At 43.1% G+C, this 22,046-nt stretch overlaps 2 protein-coding genes across 9 annotated transcripts in view; one reads left to right on the top strand and one right to left on the bottom strand.

Moving 5' to 3' along the window:
- Positions 1 to 9,976, top strand: part of LOC144506557 (zinc finger protein 654-like) — a 48,717-nt gene extending 38,741 nt beyond the window's left edge. The window contains exon 9 of the mRNA XM_078232834.1: positions 4,737 to 9,976. The gene's annotated coding sequence lies outside the window, so the exon portion shown is untranslated. The remainder of the gene's footprint in view (positions 1 to 4,736) is intronic.
- An 8,469-nt stretch (positions 9,977 to 18,445) lies between these two features.
- LOC144506558 (uncharacterized) overlaps positions 18,446 to 22,046 on the bottom strand; it is a 41,342-nt gene continuing 37,741 nt past the window's right edge. For all 8 annotated transcript variants that reach the window (XM_078232835.1, XM_078232836.1, XM_078232837.1 and 5 more), the window contains exons 10-11: positions 21,112 to 21,255; positions 18,446 to 19,700 (exon numbers count right to left, since the gene is read on the bottom strand). In XM_078232835.1, coding sequence (XP_078088961.1) covers positions 19,572 to 19,700; positions 21,112 to 21,255 — 273 coding nt within the window. In that variant the 3' untranslated portion in view covers positions 18,446 to 19,571. The remainder of the gene's footprint in view (positions 19,701 to 21,111; positions 21,256 to 22,046) is intronic.

The raw sequence follows: 22,046 nt of genomic DNA, 5'->3' as shown, positions 1-22,046 counted from the left end.
GGAAGTGGGTGGGAGGCTGAGTAAATTAATTTATTGTAGTGCTACTTTACATGGCATTAGCGAGTCCGGCGCTGAATCGTCCAGGCTCAGTTACCTTTGTGGACTTGCCGGGAGAGGTTCTCTCTGGTCAGGGGAACAGTTGTGTTTGCCTTGCTGGTGGAACCAGAGACTATTGAGGTGTGTCCCCCCCCCCCCCCCCGCCCCCGCCAACCCCCCTCCCAGGGAGGCAGAAGGCAAGGGGGGATGTTCCTTGGCACTGTCAGCCTAGCACCTTGGCACTGTCAGCCTGGCAGTGCCAGCGGGTGGGGCCAAAAGGGGCAGCCCGATTGGGGAAGGAGGGGAGCCCGCTGCCGCTCTGCATCGCGATTGGATTGGGGGGGAGGGGCGCAATCGGTCTGGAAGGCAGCAGGGGCTGGTATCAAGCTCCGTGCTGTGTGGGGCTCACAATTAGCCATAGGCCTTATGATTGCGGGGGTTGGGTGGGAGCTGGTTCAGGCTGTCTCAACCAGTCGTGGCCTGTCAGCGCTCTCTCTTTGTTTTTGAGGAAGAGAAGGTGTTACAGGCTAATAGGCTGGAGGAAATAGATGTTCGGAGGGAGGATGTCCTGGCAGTTTTGAATAAACTGAAGGTCGATAAGTCCCCTGGGCCTGATGAAATATATCCTAGGATTCTTTGGGAGGCAAGGGATGAGATTGCAGAACCTTTGGCTTTGATCTTTGGGTCCTGGCTGTCCACGGGGATGGTGCCAGAGGACTGGAGAGTGGCGAATGTTGTTCCTCTGTTTAAGAAAGGGAATAGAAATGACCCTGGTAATAGACCGGTTAGTCTTACTTCGGTGGTTGGTAAATTGATGGAAAAGGTCCTTGGGGATGGGATTTACGACCATTTAGAAAGATGCGGATTAATCCGGGATAGTCAGCACGGATTCGTGAAGGGCAAGTCGTGCCTCACAAATTTGATGGAATTTTTTGAGGAGGTAACTAAGTGTGTTGATGAAGGTAGGGCAGTTGATGTCATATACATGGATTTTAGTAAGGCGTTTGATAAGGTCCCCCATGGTTGGCTTATGATGAAAGTGAGGAGGTCTGGGATAGAGGGAAAGTTGGCCGATTGGATAGGTAACTGGCTGTCTGATCGAAGACAGAGGGTGGTGGTGGATGGAAAATTTTCGGACTGGAGGCAGGTTGCTAGCGGAGTGCCACAGGGATCAGTGCTTGGTCCTCTGCTCTTTGTGATTTTTATTAATGACTTAGAGGAGGGGGCTGAAGGGTGGATCAGTAAATTTGCTGATGACACCAAGATTGGTGGAGTAGTGGATGAGGTGGAGGGCTGTTGTAGGCTGCAAAGAGACATAGATAGGATGCAAAGCTGGGCTGACAAATGGCAAATGGAGTTTAACCCTGATAAATGTGAGGTGATTCATTTTGGTAGGACTAATTTAAATGTGGATTACAGGGTCAAAGGTAGGGTTCTGAAGACTGTGGAGGAACAGAGAGATCTTGGGGTCCATATCCACAGATCTCTAAAGGTTGCCACTCAAGTGGATAGAGCTGTGAAGAAGGCCTATAGTGTGTTAGCTTTTATTCATGATGTGGAGATGCCGGCGTTGGACTGGGGTAAGCACAGTAAGAAGTCTCACAACACCAGGTTAAAGTCCAACAGGTTTATTTGAAAGCTTATGGTATTTGCTACCAAATAAACCTGTTGGACTTAAACCTGGTGTTGTGAGACTTCTTACTTAGCTTTTATTAACAGGGGGTTGGAGTTTAAGAGCCGTGGGGTTATGCTGCAACTGCACAGGACCTTGGTGAGACCACATTTGGAATATTGTGTGCAGTTCTGGTCACCTCACTATAAGAAGGATGTGGAAGCGCTGGAAAGAGTGCAGAGGAGATTTACCAGGATGCTGCCTGGTTTGGAGGGTAGGTCTTATGAGGAAAGGTTGAGGGAGCTAGGGCCGTTCTCTCTGGAGCGGAGGAGGCTGAGGGGAGACTTAATAGAGGTTTATAAAATGATGAAGGGGATAGATAGAGTGAACGTTCAAAGACTATTTCCTCGGGTGGATGGAGCTATTACAAGGGGGCATAACTATAGGGTTCGTGGTGGGAGATATAGGAAGGATATCAGAGGTAGGTTCTTTACGCAGAGAGTGGTTGGGGTGTGGAATGGACTGCCTGCAGTGATAGTGGAGTCAGACACTTTAGGAACATTTAAGCGGTTATTGGATAGGCACATGGAGCACACCAGGATGATAGGGAGTGGGATAGCTTGATCTTGGTTTCAGATAAAGCTCGGCACAACATCGTGGGCCGAAGGGCCTGTTCTGTGCTGTACTGTTCTATGTTCTCTCAGACCTCTGCTGTTGAAATTGCGCATGTGCGTAATTAGAGGTCTGTGCATGCGCAATAGCTCCCTCTGCAGGCTGGCTGGCGAATTAAGCCCAGCCCACTGCCTGTAGCAGCTAGAAATGGTCTAGACCATTTTTTCAATGTCTAAGTCTATAAGATTTGGCATGAAAACTTGCCCAAAAAACGGATTAGGAACTCTCCCATTTTCACCTAGCTGGGCACTCAGAATTATTCTCGTAAAATTCCGCCCGTAACTTTACAAAATGTTGGTGAACAGTGTCACTGGACTGTTTATTGGTTTTAACAAGAAAAAAAGCAGCTATTAAGCATGAAAAATTGGATAATGATGCGATACTCTTTTACTCCACCTTTTCTTAACAAATACACACTGAGTTTAAGGTTAACATGGATTACAAAGTATATCATAAGCTACAATGGTCTCAGTAATGCAGGTCCCTTTAAACACACTGGCTATGTTAAAACACATCCTGTGCTCTAAGCCCAAGTTAGTGTCTGTGGATTTTACCTCAAAATTCCCCCAGATGATTGTCACATGAGAGTTTCTAAACTCCACTCCCAGAAAACATACTTTAAAATCCTCCTTCACAACACTGCTTTCCATCAGCGGTTTAAATTCTGAAATCCAATCCATGTTTTCTAAATGGCTCCTTTAAATGAAGCTTCCACTTTTAACAATTTATCCAGGGTTTACAACTATTCCTATAGGATTTTTTTGTCTTAGCTGCTGTACAGACAGTTCATATTTGCCTTAACTCTCAATTCCCAGACTCTGGGCTGCATGGTGGCACAGTTGTTGGCATTGCTGCCTCTCAGCACCAAGGACACAGATTCAATTCCGACCTTGGGTAACTGTCTGTGTGGAGTTTGCATCTCTCCCCATGTCTGTGTGTGTTCCAGTACCCTCCCACTGTCCAAAGATGAGTGGATTAGGTTGATTGCCATGCTAAATTGCCCTTTAGTGTCAGTGAAATTAGCAGGGTAAACGCATGGGGTTGCAGAGATAGGGCCTGAGTGGGACTGTTGTTGGTGCAAGCTCAATGGGCCGAATTGCCTCTTCCTGCACTGTAGCGATTCTATTAAAGTAGCATCAAACTTTTCATTTATCTCTGAATTCTGCTTCCCCACTTTAAATCTGGTTAGTGCAACTGTCTCTTTAACTCGCAACACTTTTTCTGCTTCTCCCTTTTGAATTCCCCTTGAACGATACCTTGGTGTCTGTTCTCTGAGAATATATTAAGACTGAGGTTTTCTGTTCCAATTCCTTTGTTATCTGGACTGTATTAGGTTATTTGGGCTGTCTGTGTCTTTGTAGTTCCCTTGTCCTGTCCAGCTTCTCTGGGTCTGTGCCCTGTTTGAGAACAGAGACCACTCCATCTGACGAAGGAGCAGTGCTCCGAAAGCTTATGGTATTTGCTACCAAATAAACCTGTTGGACTTTAACCTGGTGTTGTGAGACTTCTTACCCAGCTTCTCTGGGCAGAGTTGAGAGATGTTCACTCCCCAGTGTCCTGTCTCCAACCGCAAACAAATTCAACTAAAAATTCAAAAGCCATTTTACCATACAAGTCCGTTGCTAAACAACTACTGCTACTTCTGCCGGTCTCTATTTACTTTTCATGCCATAACCCCCTCTCAGCGCAATAGTTGGAATTGAAACCAACCCCCATGCATACAAACGCCTTTCTCCAGCATGAATCTAATTATAGGCACACAAACATTAAATTAAACCCACTTAAAACTGTACCGTATTTGTAATGTTTACCAATACTAATATAAATCCCTTAAAACTACATTTGTTTTCATAACAGATTTGAGTGACTTTGTGCGTCTACATTCCTAGATTTGTTCTGTGCAAGTGCAGGAAAGTTGCATGACATTCTGAGGCAACACTTTTAGCACAGATATTCATACATTATATAGTTTAAAGTTTAGCGGTGTGATTTAGTCATTGACCAATCTAAAATTTGTAGCAATGAGTGCTTGAGTTGACTGTAGAAAACAAAATAAATATCTTCCTATGTAGTTTTCAGTGATCTCTCTAGAAATTAGACCTGCTGTACAAAATGAGCCTTGCTGCCATTTTTAAACCGTTTCCTGATTTCATGTAGCTTCTCGTACTGATTTCACTTTACTTGCTTGCAGTATTCCTTTACTTTTTTTGAACATTTATCTTTGTGGGGAAAATTTGGAAATTGAGTATTTGCATGCATATTAAACTAAGCTATTATAATTGGATAAGCAAGTTTTTTTGGCCTACGGGCTCCTAATCCTGGTTGTAGGTTATACCTTAAATGTATGCCATTAAGATTTTCTTCATTAAGTGAAATAAATGTGAATGAATAATTGTGATCCATTTCTGCCTTCCAGGTGACTAGGGATGCCTTGCGAGAGAGTGGCCATAGTCGAGCTAGGAAATCAATTTACAGTACTGTACAGATTTCATCTCAGCTTAATCAAAGTGCCATGTAAGGTTAATAGGCTCAGCACAGAAAAAGGTCAAAGAAGACAAAATATCAAACGTACATGTTTGAGAAGGACACCAAATTTAAAAGCAGTAGCACTTATTCACCAAGTGCTCCTACACTGAAGAGTCATGAAGTGTGGATAAACCTGAGATGCATTGTAGAAATGGATGAGAGGTGTACTACCTTCAAAAACCAACATGAACTTTTGTCTTTGCCACGTCAAATTGGAAATTTAGTGCAGTACAAGTAGGGCAGTGGTCTAACAGCACAAGGAGAGAACCAGAACACTTGTTTGGCCGGTATCTTATTGGAGCATCTTGTGGTCTACACTGTTAGTATTTCTCCACATCCTTCAGTTTCAATACAATTTGTGCAGTAACTTGCTGGAAATGTGAGCTAGTGACAGGGCATCTGGGTAGGACCTTGGTAAACAACAGTGTATATCAATCAATGAAATTGAAGGACTGAGAAATAAAGAGTTACAACTGAAAAGGAGAGTATGTGAATTTGAGTCAAATCAGGTACAGAAAGAAAGACTGGATTGATTGAGAGAGAAAAAGAAAGTTAAAGTAAAGGAAAATAATTCAAACTTGAACTGTCTTTATGAAAAATTGCCGCAAGCAGGATTGAAACTCAGCCATTTAAATTATTTACTTTCTGGCCCGAGAGATTGACATTGCATTGACATCTTTAATAAGGTACTTCATGAAACCTAACTCAATAGCAGGTTTAATGGGCAATTAATGTACAAATCCAACAGGTTCTTAAGAAGATCATGGGTGAGATGTTTGGTATGAGGCAAACAGTAAATTGACCAGAAGATTCTGTAAATTCATAACTTAGTGATGGGGGTGATTTTACCATTTTCATTCTAAGTGGTGGGCAGACTTGAAACTGAGAGACTTTTAGGCCTGTTTTAGTCCGTCCGTCCCGTTCTCTCCTCTCTCCTCTCTTGTCAGATTCGTGTTGCAGAAGCTGGTGGGGCGGCTTAACTCATCTGAAAGACTGCAGAGGGAGGTAGTACGTATGTGCAGGCTACTGATGCTGCACATTAGCAGGAGCAGGGGTCTGACAGAAAATAGAGAGCTGTCAGGCCCCTGCTACTGCAAGCTGCTGGGGGCCCCGAGGCCCAAGATGCAGCCCCTGCTAACCACCTTGTGCCACCCAGATCAATCGTAGAACCCCACCCCTACCGATCGCGGACCGCAGAGTGGCAGCGGGCCCCCTCTCCCTCCCTCCACCCCACCAATTGCTGCAGAGTGGCAGTGGGTCCATCCCCCTACTGGCCTCTCTGCCATTAGCCCCACCCCCTGGCACTGCCCAGTAGGCATTGCCCAGGTGCTAGGGTGGCACTCAGTCTGGCACTGCCCAAGAGGCACCCCCTTGCCATCGATCTCCCCACAGGGCCTCAGTGACCTCCAGTTCCATTGGTGAGACCAAGTCGATTGCTCCCTGTTCATGGGGAGGGAGCATGTCTATTCCTTGCTGCCGCGAACCTTTCCTGGACAGATCACAAAGAGGGGGCTGAGCCTGGACAATTGAGCGCCGGGTTGGGTGAGCAGATGCAAATGGTCATTTCAATAGATTTAAATATATTAACCTGCCTGTCACCCATTTTCGGCAAGAAGCTGACCGCACCGGATATCCGACACTCCTAAAATGGCGCCACCTGTGAAAACAGCCACCGGTTGCACTCGACGAGTTACGGCCCACTGTGCCACCATGTTGCGCCCAAAAGCAGGCGCAACGTGATGGTAAAATCGCCTCCAATGTATCTCTTCCTCTCCTGGACATGCTGGTCAATTTACAGATTAATAACGCCACGCATCCTAAACTCACCATTATCTTCCCTTGAAAATTTAGCCCAGTGTAAATGCTGTTAAGCACAGGCGCAGCTATTTAAGTACGGTTGAAGAGCTTAAAGCTACTGAATATAACAGCTGAAGTGAATTTATTATGTGTATGCCTTGTTGTCTTCCAAAACAACACAATGCTAAAGAATCTTTGCTCTTCTGCATGAGCTGCAGAAATGAGAGATGAACAAAAAGTTCAAAGTTGACTAGCTTAATAAATGTTCTTCTTTCATGTTGCATTATCTTCTGACATAATGCAATGAGAATATTAAGTCTCTGGACAAATTATGATTGTTAAGGCTGTTATATTAGTTAAACACTGGACTTTGACTCCCAGTTTTTTCGACATTAGGTTTTAATGTTACTTTTATGAGGCATTTGGCATAGCATGCACTCGGTATAGCATGCAAAATGCTTGGTTCCTAAAGACTGCTGCATTAAGGATGTAGGGTAATTTCAGAAGTTTTCGTTTACCTCAAACTATGTGCTAAACCGTTAGTCCTAATGTACTAAAATAGCTCTTGAAAAGGCTTTTCAAATCTGAGCATTTTGTTCATCTTAGAGAAAACTCCCAAAGTGGAATTAGTCTGACATGTTTAAGTAGGAAATTACAAATATCCTATTCCTACTTGATATTTGCTTCCAACATGACAATGAAAAGATAATAATCAGACAACAGCCAAAATGAGAGATTTGTCAAATCAATCAATGCTACAGGTTTGAAGGAAAATGAGTAAACTGCTGCAAAACTAAAATGATAAAGATGTTCCTGGTCAGTGCATTCCAAGAATTGAAAAAAAAAGCAATAATGACACATCTGAAGGTGATATGCAAAAATCAAGTTTCTTCAATTTACACAGAAAACTCACTTCTTGGGCAAACAGGCCCTCAGTTCAAATGCCTTACGTTGAGTGCAGGGAGATCCTTTACTGCTGAAGAGTGCAGGATTTTATTTTAAATTAACCCATTTGAAATGTGCAACTTTGCTTTGCGTTACATTCAATGATCTCTGATCTGCAAACCTAACAACAAAGTATCTATAATGACATTTCATCAACTAATACATCTCTGGCATTGCTCTGTGCTAACTTGTCCAAAAATTTGTATTTGTCGTTGGAAAATGCAAGCAAAGGGCTAACTGAACCAAACTCTTCAGAATGTTGATTGGGATCATTTTGATGAGTTTGTTCTCTCCGTTCTAAGGTAGTAGGTATCAATCACTGTGGATGCAGAGCAAAAAAGGTGAAGGTTGGTGTTCTATCCATGCTGGAAAGTTCCTTGTCTCAGCAAAGGTCAAATTCAGGACCAAGATCAGTGTTTTGTCAATTACAGTCTGTTACTGAATACCATTGCTATATACATGGTTGGTGATTTGAATGGGAACAGAGGAATAATCGTTTGTGCACATTAAGTGCTGGACAAGTATACATGTGATCATAAATTTTGGGAGCGTTATAAAGTTACTATTTGAAAAGATGATCGTTGTGACAATTTAATCTGAGAATACACCTTTTATTTTAAATTATTCTCTGTTGCATAGACATACAATTGTATGTAATGTATTGCAGCACAGTGCAACTTTGTTTTCTACTGGCTTCTTATTATGAAGCTTATGTCAGTCAACATTTGTAGTTTGTTTTGCATTCATCTTGAACAGGCCTACTGTCTGACAAACTGCATGCAATCCAATTATTGTTAAATTCTTCCCAACATTTCAACGTTTTGGAGTGGTAGCATCCATCAGTACTGTGATTGTTTTCACATCAGTCAATATTGTCTGCAATCTGTACTACTTGATAAACTATTTTTGTATCAACACTAAAATGATAACTTGTATGAAAATCAGGTATGAACAAAGGCCAGTTTGACCCGTTGAGGTCTGGTCTTTAGCAGTGTTTTTGCCTCTTTTTAAAAAAATCAAAGACCTTTCCCCATGTAAGGCAAATAAAGCATTGCAAGTGGAGAATTTCAGAATTTCATTTCGGGAATTCATTTCTGATGACTGACTCCTAGGTAGCAGCAGCAATTTATTCAGTTTGGTAGTTGAACGTTGTCCAGGAAGTTGTAACAAAAGCTGAGTAAGAAAGATCAATGGCTGTAATGAAATTGGAAGCACGCTTGAGCCCAGTTGGAGTTGTAATAGCTTGTGGAAAGGTCACAGATCCCATTAAAACCTAACTGCTCTAAATCTTGATGCATTATGTCCATGCATCTAAATTCTGTACTTGGGCCTTTTCTTATTATCGCATTGAGAACAGTCTTAATGTTGTCAAAGTTTAACATCTGTGCATTCAAAGAAGCTAGAAAACACTTCCTATTGACGTTAATTGCCAATAGAGAATATAGTAGCTATGTCTTGGATGTGGTGGGTAAATGGCCAGTGCGTAAAGGTGCACAGAAGCAAAGTACAAGTTCCCGAGTAGTGAACTACACTATTTGAGGATATGCTGTATCTGTTGACAGTTACTGTTATGTCCTGTAATAAAATAATATACAGCTACTGTTTTAAGTAGGAAAGGTGTACATTAGAAAATATTTTTAATTTTTGCAATCTGTTTTATTAATAATGTAAAGTTTCCTACACAAAACTTCCTGCCCTTAAGGGGAAGTAAAGATTATGAACAAGCAGCCTTCTAAAATTTAGATGGGTTAAATGCAGATACCTTGTGTGCAGGCAGCATTGCTTGGGAGAATGCAAACAATTACTGATGGTAATAAATTTGCCCGTCTGTGCATTATACAAGTAGCAGTTCAGTTCTTCATTCAAGGCACTTTAAAGTGCATTTGTCATTCTCAGGTCATTTTTCTGGGATTTTCCATCACAGCATTATTTTCTTAAGTCTTGCGATGATTTGAAAGTAAGCTCATTTAAAGAATATTTATTTTCCTTTCTAAAAAAAAAGGCACTGACAACTAAGGGAGGAAAGCCTTATTGTGGTATCAATGTTTTCTTGTATTCTTTTTAAACTGAGATTGAAAAAATTTCCACACAAGATGAAATACACTTTGAAATGTTAACTTTTGCACTTTTCTCTATCAATTATTTGTAATGGAACTATTTAAAATTTGGTTTAGCAAGTTTTACATTTTGTGCTGCTTGTTGAACATTTGTACATTATTCTACTCTTGTGCTTGTTGATATTAAGCTGAGCCATAATTGAACAGCAGTCATTCTGGTGGATATGGCCTGGAAAGTTTAATTCTGATGCAGTTCTGAAAATATGATTTGAAAAATTAGGTTTTTTGTACATTGCCTGAATTTATTGATTAAAAATCACTGTTGTCTCTATTTGTGCTTATTATATTTTCCCACGTTCCAACGCAACTCGATGTATGGTAAGTACATTGTATTGTGGCTTGTGAATAATTTAAAATTTATTTATTAGTCACAAGTAAGGCTTATATTAACACTGCAATGAAGTTACTGTGAAATTCCCCTAGTCGCCACACTCCAGCGCCTGTTCGGGTCAATGCACCTAACCAGCATGTCCTTCGGACTGTGGGAGGAAACCGGAGCATCCGGAGGAAACCCACGCAAACACGGGGAGAACGTGCAAACTGCACAGACAGTGAGCCAAGCCGGGAATCGAACCCAGGTCCCTGGCGCTGTGAGGCAGCAGTGTTGACCACTGTGCTGCCTGTTTGTGGATGACCTAACATAAGAAAAAACCTCTCTTTTCCACCCTTCAATGTGATGGACGGTGACCTTCTCTTGTGCTTCTCTCCCATCACTGTCTACCCATGAAAGCAGCCCAAACTGAAGATTGTTGCTTTTCTTTTCATCCTGCTGCACATATAATGTGGTTGAGATGAAGAAATCACTACACATGGGAGTACTAATGGCATAAATTAGATCATCGTGTATTTCATTTTGATAAAGATGTTGTAGTCCTGAAGAATAAGCTGATTTGAATCGGGAACAGGGTTGTTGCAATCATGAACTTTTTGGAAGTCCTGCCACAAGATAGGAGTGAAAAGGTAAAGTCGGCTTTTTACCAACGCAAGTTTAAGGAGATAAAAATGTGTTCAAAATTATGAAAGAATTCAAGACCAAACTGATTTTTTCCCCCCCAAGAACAAAATCTTCTGTGTTCAAACTTGATTCTATAGATTTTACCAGTAATTTAATGTGGAATTAAGGTGACAGTCAATTCGCTCTGGTCCTCAAAGCTTCCTTGTAGAACAATAAAGAGAAGAACTTTATACTCTGACAGGGTTCATTAAATAAAACATTTTAAAGGCTATGAACTCTAACAATGTCTTGGCTGTGGTACTGAAGACTTGTACCCCAGAACCAGTTGAGCCCCTAGCCAAGCTGTTACAATGCAGCAACAACACTAGCATCTGGTGGTGTGATGGGATACACTCCAATTGCAGCTCCAACAACACCCGAGCGTTGCACAATCCAGGACAGCAACCTACTTGATCAGAACCCTAGGCACCTCCCCGCACCCCCCCCAGCACCCCACGCATACACATTTAGTGTCAGCAATATGTGTAAGATGCATTGTGCAACTCAACAAGGTTCTTTCAACAGCACCCTCCAAACCTGCAACCTCTTACTACCTTAAGATGCACGGGAGCACTACCAGCTGCAAGTTCCCCTCCCAACTACACAGAATGTTGACTTGGAATTATATCACCATTTTTTCACATGGCTGGGTTAAACTCCTTTAACTGCAGGTGTGCCTACTCTGATGTACTCTGGTGGTTCAAGATGATTGCTCCACTACCACCACCTCAAGGTCAATAAGGGATGAGTAACAAATGCTGCCCTTGCTGGTGATGCTCACATTTCACAGGAATAAAAACAATCTCCCATGGGTGGTGTAGGTACATCCATGGCGCTGTTAGGGAGGGAGTTCCAGGATTGTGATTGGATAATCACAAGGGCTATGTCATTATTAAATATTCATTTTTATATTCATTCAAAGGATGTGTGCTTCGCTGGCTAGGCCAGCACTCTTGAGCATCCCCAATTGCCTAAGCATAAATGTTACAATTGCTCCCAAAATACTTTTTCACCTCTGTCATAACCTCCTCTCCAACATAGTCATCGTCTCCAGTTTAGTCTTGGGCTGCTTTTTGTGCTGGCTGGTGTCACATGAGCTTCACACTCTTCCAGAGGCTGTGAAACCCAGTAACAGCTGGTTCTGTCCTTTGACCGAAACATTTGCTGGTTCCAAATGGTGAAGTCAGGCCACTGAGAGGTTGGGCTTCCAACAGGACCCGCGACTTGTGGATGCAAACAGCTTGGCAAGCAGGACCAGTGCCCAGGCCTGACTCCATGTAACTGTGCAAGAACTGAACCTCACCTTTCCTGACCCCCTGTTCTGGATTTCTGCATGTCACTGCAGATTCGAGGCCACAAGGCAAGACCATCCTGACACTGGTTAGCAGCGATGGCCTTCACTCGAAACGCCACAAACCACGGATTTCATCAGAGCAATTGCAATTATTTGCAGGTTCCTTCCTGTAAAAACACACTTTTTTCGTGCACAACCCTGATTTATGGCAGGAGCAATCTGGATCTGACAAATCTATTTGCCAAAACCTTTATCAATATGGCGAATCTAGTCACTGCCAAGTTCACTGGATATCTAATTGAGATGACAAAGTAAGATCCATCTGTCGGATCCAAATTCAAGTAAGTGCTCTACACAGGGTTTACAAAACATGCCGACCATCATTTGCTTTTCTAAATTAATCAAAGCAACTTATTTATCCCAAAGCCTCCTGTGAAGTAGTGTGTTTTCTATATAGTAGCTCACTTTTTAAGACTTGATCTGTAAGAGTTGGATTAAGGAACTGAAAGCAAGTTTAAAGTTTATTAGTATCACAAGTAGGCTTACATCGACACTGCAATGAAGTTATTGTGAAAATCCCCAAGTCGCCACACTCCGGCACCTGTTCAGGTACACTGAGGGAAAATTTAGCATAGCCGATGCGCCTAACCAGACCGTCTTTCGGACTGTGGGAGGAAATCCCCGCAGACACAGAATGTGCAGACTCTGCACAGACAGTGACCCCAGCCAGGAATTGAACCCGGGTCCCTGGCGCTGAGAGGCAGCAGTGCTAACCACTGTGCCACTGAAGTGGAGTTTAGCCTGACTGGGAGTTGATGTTGATCACTGTTGTAGTTTAACTGGAGCCTGTAGTTTTGCAACTAGAACTGCTAGGAGATTAATGTATTAATTATATTAGCTTGATAAAAAGGCAGTCAATACTCAACATTGCAATTATTTCAAGTCATGACTAATCTGTAAGGACTATGTTCTTTCTAGTTTCTCTGTCATTGTTTCTGATGACGTCGTCTTTCACCAAAGCCTCTGAAATGTTCTTGTGTCATCAACTGAGGATTCCTGCCCATTGTGGTCGGTAGGATCTTTCCTGAGGTGTGTCTCATTTCCCAGGCTGCTGCTCTGACTAATGGCTGAACGCTATCCTCACCTTCCACTCAAATCAGTATCCACATTCACCCAATTAACATCACCATTTCCACCACCAGGGGATGGTATAGTAGCTGAGTGGTTATGTTATTGAACTGGTAATCCAGAGGCCTGGATTAATGCTCCCAATATGAGTTCAAATTACACCACAGCGGCTGGGGAATTTTAAATTTGCTTTTGGAACAAAAAAAAACTAATAAGCAAGGGACCATGAAACTCTTAGCATGTTGTAAGAAATTGATCACATTCTCAACCTGTGACAAGTTTTGAGATGTATGCTGTCACTTCCATCGTCCCCCACTTCTGGCACAGCCGTTTTGTTTTTGTATTACCTTTCAGCTACTGTCTGCTAGGCCTGGCCACACATGCAAAGTGATAAAGTAGTGTCACTAATGTTCACGTTTGTCACCTGAATGTACTGCATGTATTATGTCAGTGGCACTGGAGCCCATCACAGCTCTTAACCAAACAGGTAAGGGGGTATGTGAATCATGCCTCAGCAAGGGCTTGGATGGGTGGAACAGTTTGACACCGATGCTCGAGATCAGGAGTGGAGAAACCAACTTGGTGTCTGGTGTCCAGCACGTTGGTCCGCTCGTGATTGGGCCGCTCTGCTGGCAAGGAATAAGCAGTCCGAAAGGATTCAGAGCAATGATAGATGCCAGGTTTAAAATCCAGGAGAGAACAAAGAACAATACAGCACAGGAACAGGCCCTTTGGCCCTCCAAGCCCGTGCCGCTCCCTGGTCCAAACTAGACCATTCTTTTATATCCCTCCATTCCCACTCCGTTCATATGGCTATCTAGATAAGTCTTAAACGTTCCCAGTGTGTCCGCCTCCACCACCTTGCCTGGCAGCGCATTCCAGGCCCCCACCACCCTCTGTGTAAAATATGTCCCTCTGATATCTGTGTTAAACCTTCCCCCCTTCACCTTGAACCTATGACCCCTCGTGAACGTCACCACCGACCTGGGGAAAAGCTTCCCACCGTTCACCCTATCTATGCCTTTCATAATTTTATACACCTCTATTAAGTCTCCCCTCATCCTCCGTCTTTCCAGGGAGAACAAACCCCAATTTACCCAATCTCTCCTCATAACTAAGCCCCTCCATACCAGGCAACATCCTGGTAAACCTCCTCTGTACTCTCTCCAAAGCCTCCACGTCCTTCTGGTAGTGTGGCGACCAGAACTGGACGCAGTATTCCAAATGCGGCCGAACCAACGTTCTATACATCTGCAACATCAGACCCCAACTTTTATATTCTATGCCCCGTCCGATAAAGGCAAGCATGCCATATGCCTCCTTCTCCACCTGTGACGTCACCTTCAAGGATCTGTGGACTTGCACACCCAGGTCCCTCTGCGTATCTACACCCTTTATGGTTCTGCCATTTATCGTATAGCTCCTCCCTACATTATTTCTACCAAAAAAAAGTGGATTGTCATATTCAATATCTGAAGCAGTGTGTAAGCACAGCAGCATCCGTAATAAGTCACATTTAACCCAACAGGAATGACTCACTGCTAATGCCCAAGATTCATAGGTTTCTTTGTTTTACAACATTATCTTCCAGAATTGTAGGTGTTGCTTTTTTTGATTTTCATCTGTAAAGTTCCTATGTATAACCCCTACTTGGGGAGGGATTTATTGGACTTTTAAGTGAAAAATACAAGCAGATGTACATACAAACACCATAGATGCTGGAATTCAGAAAATATAGAAAGAATACGCTTGGAAAACATTTAGCAGGTGGAGAGGGGGAAAAAGTTAATGTTCCAAGTTGATGACCTGTTGTGATCACGACCTGAAATTGGTATTCCATTTTGGAGGCTGATGAGTGTGCTGGTTCCTCCAGGGAGTGCAGACAGAGCCAAGCTTCTGGCATCATAAGCAGCCTGTCTGGACAGGAGTGGGGAGGGAGATGGGGGGCAAGCAGTCTGTCTGGACAGGAGACTGGGTGGTGGGGCGGGGGGAGCAAGGCAGGGCAATAGTAATAGGGGATTCAATTGTCAGGGGCATAGATGGGCGCTACTGTGGCCGTCAACATGACTTTAGGAAGGTATGTTGCCTCCCTGGTGCTAGTCTGGGATGTCACTGAACAGCTGCAGGGCATTCTGAAGGGGGAGAGTGATAAGGCAGAGGTCATGGTACATGAAGGTACCAATGACATAGATAGAAAGAGAGATGAGGTCTTGCATCAAGAATTCAGAGAGTTAGACAGTAGGTTATGGAGAGTGATAGATCTGGCCCAAAAGTTAAATTTCTAATTTGGGGTAAGGCCAATTTTGATGGTATTAGACAGGAACTTTCAAAAGTTGTTTGGGGGAATCTAGCAGGCAAAGGGACGTCTGGTAAGTGGGAGGCTTTCAAAAGTGTGTTAACCAAGGTTCAGGGTAAGCACATTCCTTTGAGTAAAGAGCAGGGAACCCTGGGTGACTCAAGATATTGAGGCCCTGGTCACAGAGTCATAGAGGTTCACAGCATGGAAACAGGCCCTTCGGCCCAACTTGTCTATGCTGCCCTTTTTTTAAAAATCCTTAAACTAATCCCAATTGACCGCATTTGGCCCATATCCCTCTATACCCATCATACCCATGTAACTTTCTAAATGCTTTTTAAAAGACAAAATTGTACCTGCCTCTACTACTACTTCTGGCAGCTTGTTCCACTGTGTGTGAAAAAATTGCCCCTCTGGACACTTGTATCTCTCCCCTCTCACCTTAAACCTATGCCCTCTAGTTTTAGACTCTCCTTCCTTTGGGAAAAGGTATTGACTATCTACCTTGTCTATGCCCCTCATTATTTTATAGACCTCTATAAGGTCACCCCTCAGCCTCCTACGCTCCAGAGAAAAAAGTCCCAGTCTATTCAGCCTCCTTATAACTCAATCCATCAAGTCCCGGAAGCATCCTAGTAAATCTTTTCTGCATTCTTTCTAGTTTAATAATATCCTTTCTATAATAGGGTGACCAGAATTGCACACAGTATTCCAAGTGTGGCCTTACCAATGTCTTGTACAACTTCAACAAGACATCCCAACTCCTGTATTCAATGTTCTGACCGATGAAACCAAACATGCCGAATGCCTTCTTCACCACTCTGTCCACCTGTGACTCCACTTTCAAGGAACTATGAACATGCCTTTGTTCTTTGTTCTGTAACTCTCCCCAACGCCCTACCATTAACTGAGTAAGTCCTGCCCTGGTTCAATCTACCAAAATGCATCACCTCGAATTTGTCTAAATTAAACTCCATCTGCCATTCGTCAGCCCACTGGCCCAATTGATCAAGATCCCGTTGCAATTGGAGATAACTTTCTTCACTGTCCACTATGCCACCAATCTTGGTGTCATCTGCAAACTTACTAACCATGCCCCCTATATTCTTATCCAAATCATTAATATAAATGACAAATAACAGTGGGCCCAGCACTGATCCCTGAGACACACCGCTGGTCACAGGCCTCCAGTTTGAAAAACAGCTCTCTACAACCACCCTCTGACTTCTGTCAAGAAGTCAATTTTGTATACAATTAGATACCTCACCCTGGATCCCGTGAGATTTAACTTTATGCAACAACCTACCATGCGGTACCTTGTCAAGGAGGAGGAGGCATATGACATGCATAGGCAGCTGGGATCAAGTGGATCCCTTGAAGATTGTCAGAGTAGAGTTAAGAGCGAAATCAGGAGAGCAAAAAGGGGACATGAGATCACTTTAGCAGATAAGGCAAAGGAGAATATAAAGAGCTTCTACAAATACATAAAGGGCAAAAGAGTAACTAGGGAGAGAGTAAGGCCTCTCAAGGATTAACAAGGTTGATGTGCGGATCTATGTGCAGATCCACAAGAGATGGGTGAGATCCTAAATGAATGTTTCTTACTGGTGTTTACTGTTGAGAAAGGCATAGATGTTAGAGAACTTGGAGAAATAAGTAGTTACTTGAGGAGTATACACATTAGAGAGGAGGAGGTGCTGGGAGTCTTAAAGCGCATCAAGGTGGATAAATCCCCGGGATGTGATTAAATGTATCCCAGGACATTGTGGGAGGCTAGGGAGGAAATTGCGGGTCCCCTAGCAGAGGTATTTGAATTATCGACAGCCACAGGTGAGGTGCCTGAAGATTGGAGGGTACCAAATGTTGTGCCTTTGTTTATGAAGGGCTGCAAGGAAAACGCTGGGAACAAAAGCCGGTGAGCCTAACATCTGTAGTGAAATAAGTTGTTAGAAGATATTCTGAGAGACAGGATCAGTAGGCATTTAGAGAGGCAAGGACTGATTAGGAACAGTCAGCATGGCTTTGTGAGGGGAAAGTCATGTCTCTCGAATTTGATTGCGTTGTTTTGATGGGGTAACCAGGAAGGTAGATGAGGGCAGTGCAGTCAACATTGTTCACATGGACTTTAGCAAGGGCTTTGACAGGGTACCGCACTGTGATTGTTGCATAAGGTTAAATCTCATGGGATCCAGGGTGAGGTCGCCAATTGGATACAAAATTGGCTTGATGACAGAAGATAGAAGTGGTTGTAGAAGATTGTTTTTCAAACAGGAGGCCTGTGACCAGTGGTATGCCTCAGGGATTGGTGCTGGGTTCATTGTTATTTGTTATTTATATTAAGGATGTGGATGAGAATTTATGGGGTATGGTTAGTAAGTTTGCAGATAACACCAAGTTTGGTGGCACAGTGCTCAGTGAAGAAGTTTATCTAGGATTACAACGGGATCTTGATCAATTAGGCCAGTGGGCCGATGAATGACAGATGAAGTTTAATTTAGATAAATGTGAGGTGATGCATTTTGATAGATCGAATCGGGGCAGGACCTATTCAGTTAATGGTAGGGTGTTGGGGAGAGTTATAAAACAAAGAGATCCAGGAGTACAGATCATAGCTCCTTGAAAGTGAAATCACAGGTGGACAGGGTGGTGAAGAAAGCATTCGACATGCTTGGTTTCATTGGTCAGAACATTGAATACAGGAGGTGGGATGTCCTGTTGAAGTTGTACAAGACATTGATAATGCCACATTTGGAACACTGTGTACAGTTCTGGTCATCCTATTATAGAAAGGATACTGTTAAAACTAGAAAGTGTAGAAAAGATTTACTAGGATGCTATCGGGACTAAAATACCCACATGTTTAAGATGCCGACATGATTAAATCAATCCAAAACCTTATTTCCTCCTCACATAAGATTCTCTTTCCCCCATTGAGAGCTGTGTCATGCATTGCAATTCTCTGCCGTAATTCCTCTGGCTCCCAATTCTCCTTGAAGTCTTTCATAAAATCAATTCTTTAAACAAAAAATAGATCAAAGTTTACGTGTATTTATTAGTGTCACAAATAGGCTTACATTAATACTGCAATGACGTTCCTGCGAAAATCCCCTAGTCATCACACTCCGGCACCTGTTTGGGTACACCGAGAGAGAATTTAGTATGGCCAATGCACCTAACCAGTACGTCTTTCAGACTATGGGTGGAAACCAGTGCACCCAAAGGAAACCCACATGGACACGGGGAGAGCGTGCAGACTGCACAGACAATAACCCAAGCCAGGAATTGAACCCGGGTACTTGGGCGCTGTGAGGCAGTAGTGCGAACCCCTCTCCCCACCCCATCAATATTTTCTTCTTTGACTCAGAGTCCACTTTTCTCCGCATTGTTCTGCAAAGTGAGTTGGGACCATATATCAAAGGAACTATAAACACAATCAAGGTATAAACATTTGACCAACACTGCCTGCCAATCACCAAGGCAAATGTCCCATAACACCCAGTAGCAATACAGGTGGCTGTACAAAGTTTGCCCTGACTTGGGCAGGCGTTCCAGTTAGCCCTGGGTGGCTTTTCAACCAATAAAATCTGAAATGAAATGGTCAGGATGTGTTTTGCATCAACTTTATTGTGGCTCAACATGTGGAAAACAAAATTTAGAAATTATAGTACATCCCTTAAAATCTTTGGTCACTGATGAACGTTTACAAAAGGACAATTAACAGTTACTATATTTTCAGACACGTTCTTTGAAGAGAATGGTGATAATGAGGAAAAACAATGAGTTTTACACTTCTTTAAAGAATGCCTGGAGAAAATGCAATTTCAGATCTCTAAGAGGGAGAAAACATTTCAGACCTCTGTCTAAGAGGGTGAAAAGAAGGGTCCCTTTCAATTGTACTGACAGACTTGAAAAGTAATTGTTGAAAATACAAATTGTGCAAAAAAATTGTATTGCTTGATGATGAAGCTTGAACCTGGGCTTGAAGTAATGGTTAAAAAAAACAGCATAATCAAAATAATTTCCAGAGAGAAATTTATATTGAATTTTCTGTTCAAAACAGATTTGGTTACTATTTCGGAAGGTGTGCAATAAGAGCAGTGGATTGTTTGGAATATTCATTGCAGGCAGTCAATAACTTCCACTTTTACCAGGCATCACTCTGTAGAATTTGTTGACCAGTCGTATGGAAGGGTGGCAATTTTGATTTCCCCGTGATCCAGGAGTTCTTTTAATGCTGCTTTCTTTGGTGAATCTCCTAGATGCTCTAGCAACCAGCTCAGCAACTATGCAGGAGAAAAAAGTGCACTTGTTAAACTAAATATTTCTTCAAATTTTATAAAATTACATACCTATTATGGTGAAAATGGATTGAAGAATATGAGGTGAGATACAAATCTGTAAGAAAGATGGTTTTTAATTCTCTCATGGGACATGGGCATCGTTGGATGGCCAGCATTTATTGTCCATTCCTAGTTGCCCTTGAGAAGGTGGTGGTGAGTTGCCCTCTTGAAACTTGTGGGTCTTGGTTTGACCCACAATGCCATTAGGGAGGGGACTCCAGGATTTTGACCCAGTGACTGCGAAGTGAGGCCTGTGAAGGAACAACGATGTATTTCCAAGATAGGATGGTGAGTGGCTTGGAGGAGAACTTGCAAGTGGTGGTGTTCCCATGTATCTATTGCCCTTGAATGAATTTCAAGGCAAAGACCAAAGGCAATAGCTTTCTACACATCCAGTACTGGGTGTTGGATAATTGATGTGACAAATTAGAGACAATAGACTTGTTGAGAGGTGGTGGTGGTGGGTGAGGTAAAGTTTATTTATTAGTGTCATGAGTAGGGATACATTAACACTGCAATGAAGTTACTGCAAAAATCCCTTAGTCGCCACACTCTGGTGCCTGTTCAGGTACACTGAGCGAGAATTTAGCACAGCCAATGCATCTAACCAGCACGTCTTTCGGACTGTGGGAGGAAACCCACACGCACACGAAGAGACGTGCAGACTCGTACAGTCACCCAAGCCAGAAATTGAACCCGGGTCCCTGGCGCTGTGAGGCAACAATGCTAACCACTGTGCCGCCGTACTGCCCAGCTGGTATTGTTTATGTAGTTGTGGAGTCTCAAACAGGACGGGTTCAAGAATGGATAGAGTGGGCAACCGACTCAGTTCTAGGAGGCAGTTTCACAATTTAACTGTTATAATGAGGTGCATTTCAAATTTAACTCTAGCCAGTCTGGTTTCCTGGGCCTTGGAGAAACCTGACAACTACAATGGCAGGGTTGTTCTGAGTTAAATGCCTTTCCCCTTTTCTATTGGATTCAACATTCTGCTTCACTCGCCCATCGGAATGAGGCAATCCGATTAACCTCCCTCACGAGACTTCTGATCTCACAACTCCTCCCTCCCACTCTGTACCCTGGCTGCTCCCAGCCTGACAGTTAGCCAACCCCTCAAACTGGCTGGCTGTCACTGGAAGGGTTTTTTAAAAAATGGTTAATCGAGACTTGCGGTAAAATTCAGCAGAGTCTGAGGGATTTCTCTTCTGGATTTTCTCATTCAAACAGCTTCCTCCCACGTCTCAAAAATTCAGCCAATGTCTCAAAATTTAGTGTTAGAAATGTACTCCGTTATCAGTTTACTTGCACTTGTGTTCAAGAACAAGAGTGAAAATTGACAAGTTAATTCAGTTACCTTTTCATCTGTTCCACCAAAATCAGCCTTGTACCATTTGAAAAGTTGGCTTACGCGGACTTCCTTTTTGGACACGTCAACATGGCAGCCGTCGGAACTGTCAAGAAAAGCTGCAGCTGAAATCTTCAGCTGTTTGTCAATTTCCTGGAATTGAACAATTCAAAAATTTGTAAATTAACTACATCATGGGTGGCACAGTGGTTAGCACTGCTGCCTCACAATGCCAGGGACTTGGATTTGATTCTGGCCTTGGGTGACTGTCTGTGTGGAAGTTGCACATTCTCCCCGTGTCTGCGTGAGTCTCCTCCCAAAACTCTAAAGATGTGTGGGTTAAGTGGACTGGCCATGCTAAATTGCCCCTTGGTGTCCCAAAATGTATAGGTTAGGTGGATTAGCCATGGTAAATATGTAGGGTTACGGGGATAGGGTGGGGGAAGGGGCCTGGGTAAGATGCTCTGTTGGAGAGTCCGTGCAGGCTCGATGGACCAAATGGTCTCCTCCTGCACTATAGGGATTCTATGATTGGATACTATGAAAAATACTTTGTTTTGGCAAGGTTCCAGAAACCCTTCAACATCTTACTCGTGGTCGGTATGTGCATTCTGTTGGGAGGGCATTGCTGTAACCAACAGAATGGTGATTCTTGAGTTTTCTGTAAACCAAGTCTTTATTAACTGCAGGAACCTTTTACATATGTTAAGGCTTGGGGCTGCCTCCGTGTTTAGGTCTTTACATGTCTCTGCTCAACATCACTGATTCTGGGTTGTGTGCCTTCTTACATCACTCTGTGGGTGGTACTGTACCCAGTCCCACATTAACCCTGTATGCGCCAGACCCTTATACTACACATTCAGAGGAAAACAGCCAAGTCTAGTTCTACTCACAATGAATGCCTGGATATATACACAGTCGTGATGTGGAAATGCCGGCGTTGG

Source organism: Mustelus asterias, chromosome 17 (genome assembly GCF_964213995.1).
Source record: "Mustelus asterias chromosome 17, sMusAst1.hap1.1, whole genome shotgun sequence".
Lineage (NCBI taxonomy): Eukaryota > Metazoa > Chordata > Chondrichthyes > Carcharhiniformes > Triakidae > Mustelus > Mustelus asterias.
Note: the sequence above shows the minus strand (reverse complement) of the source record. Positions and strands in the feature narration are given on the sequence as shown.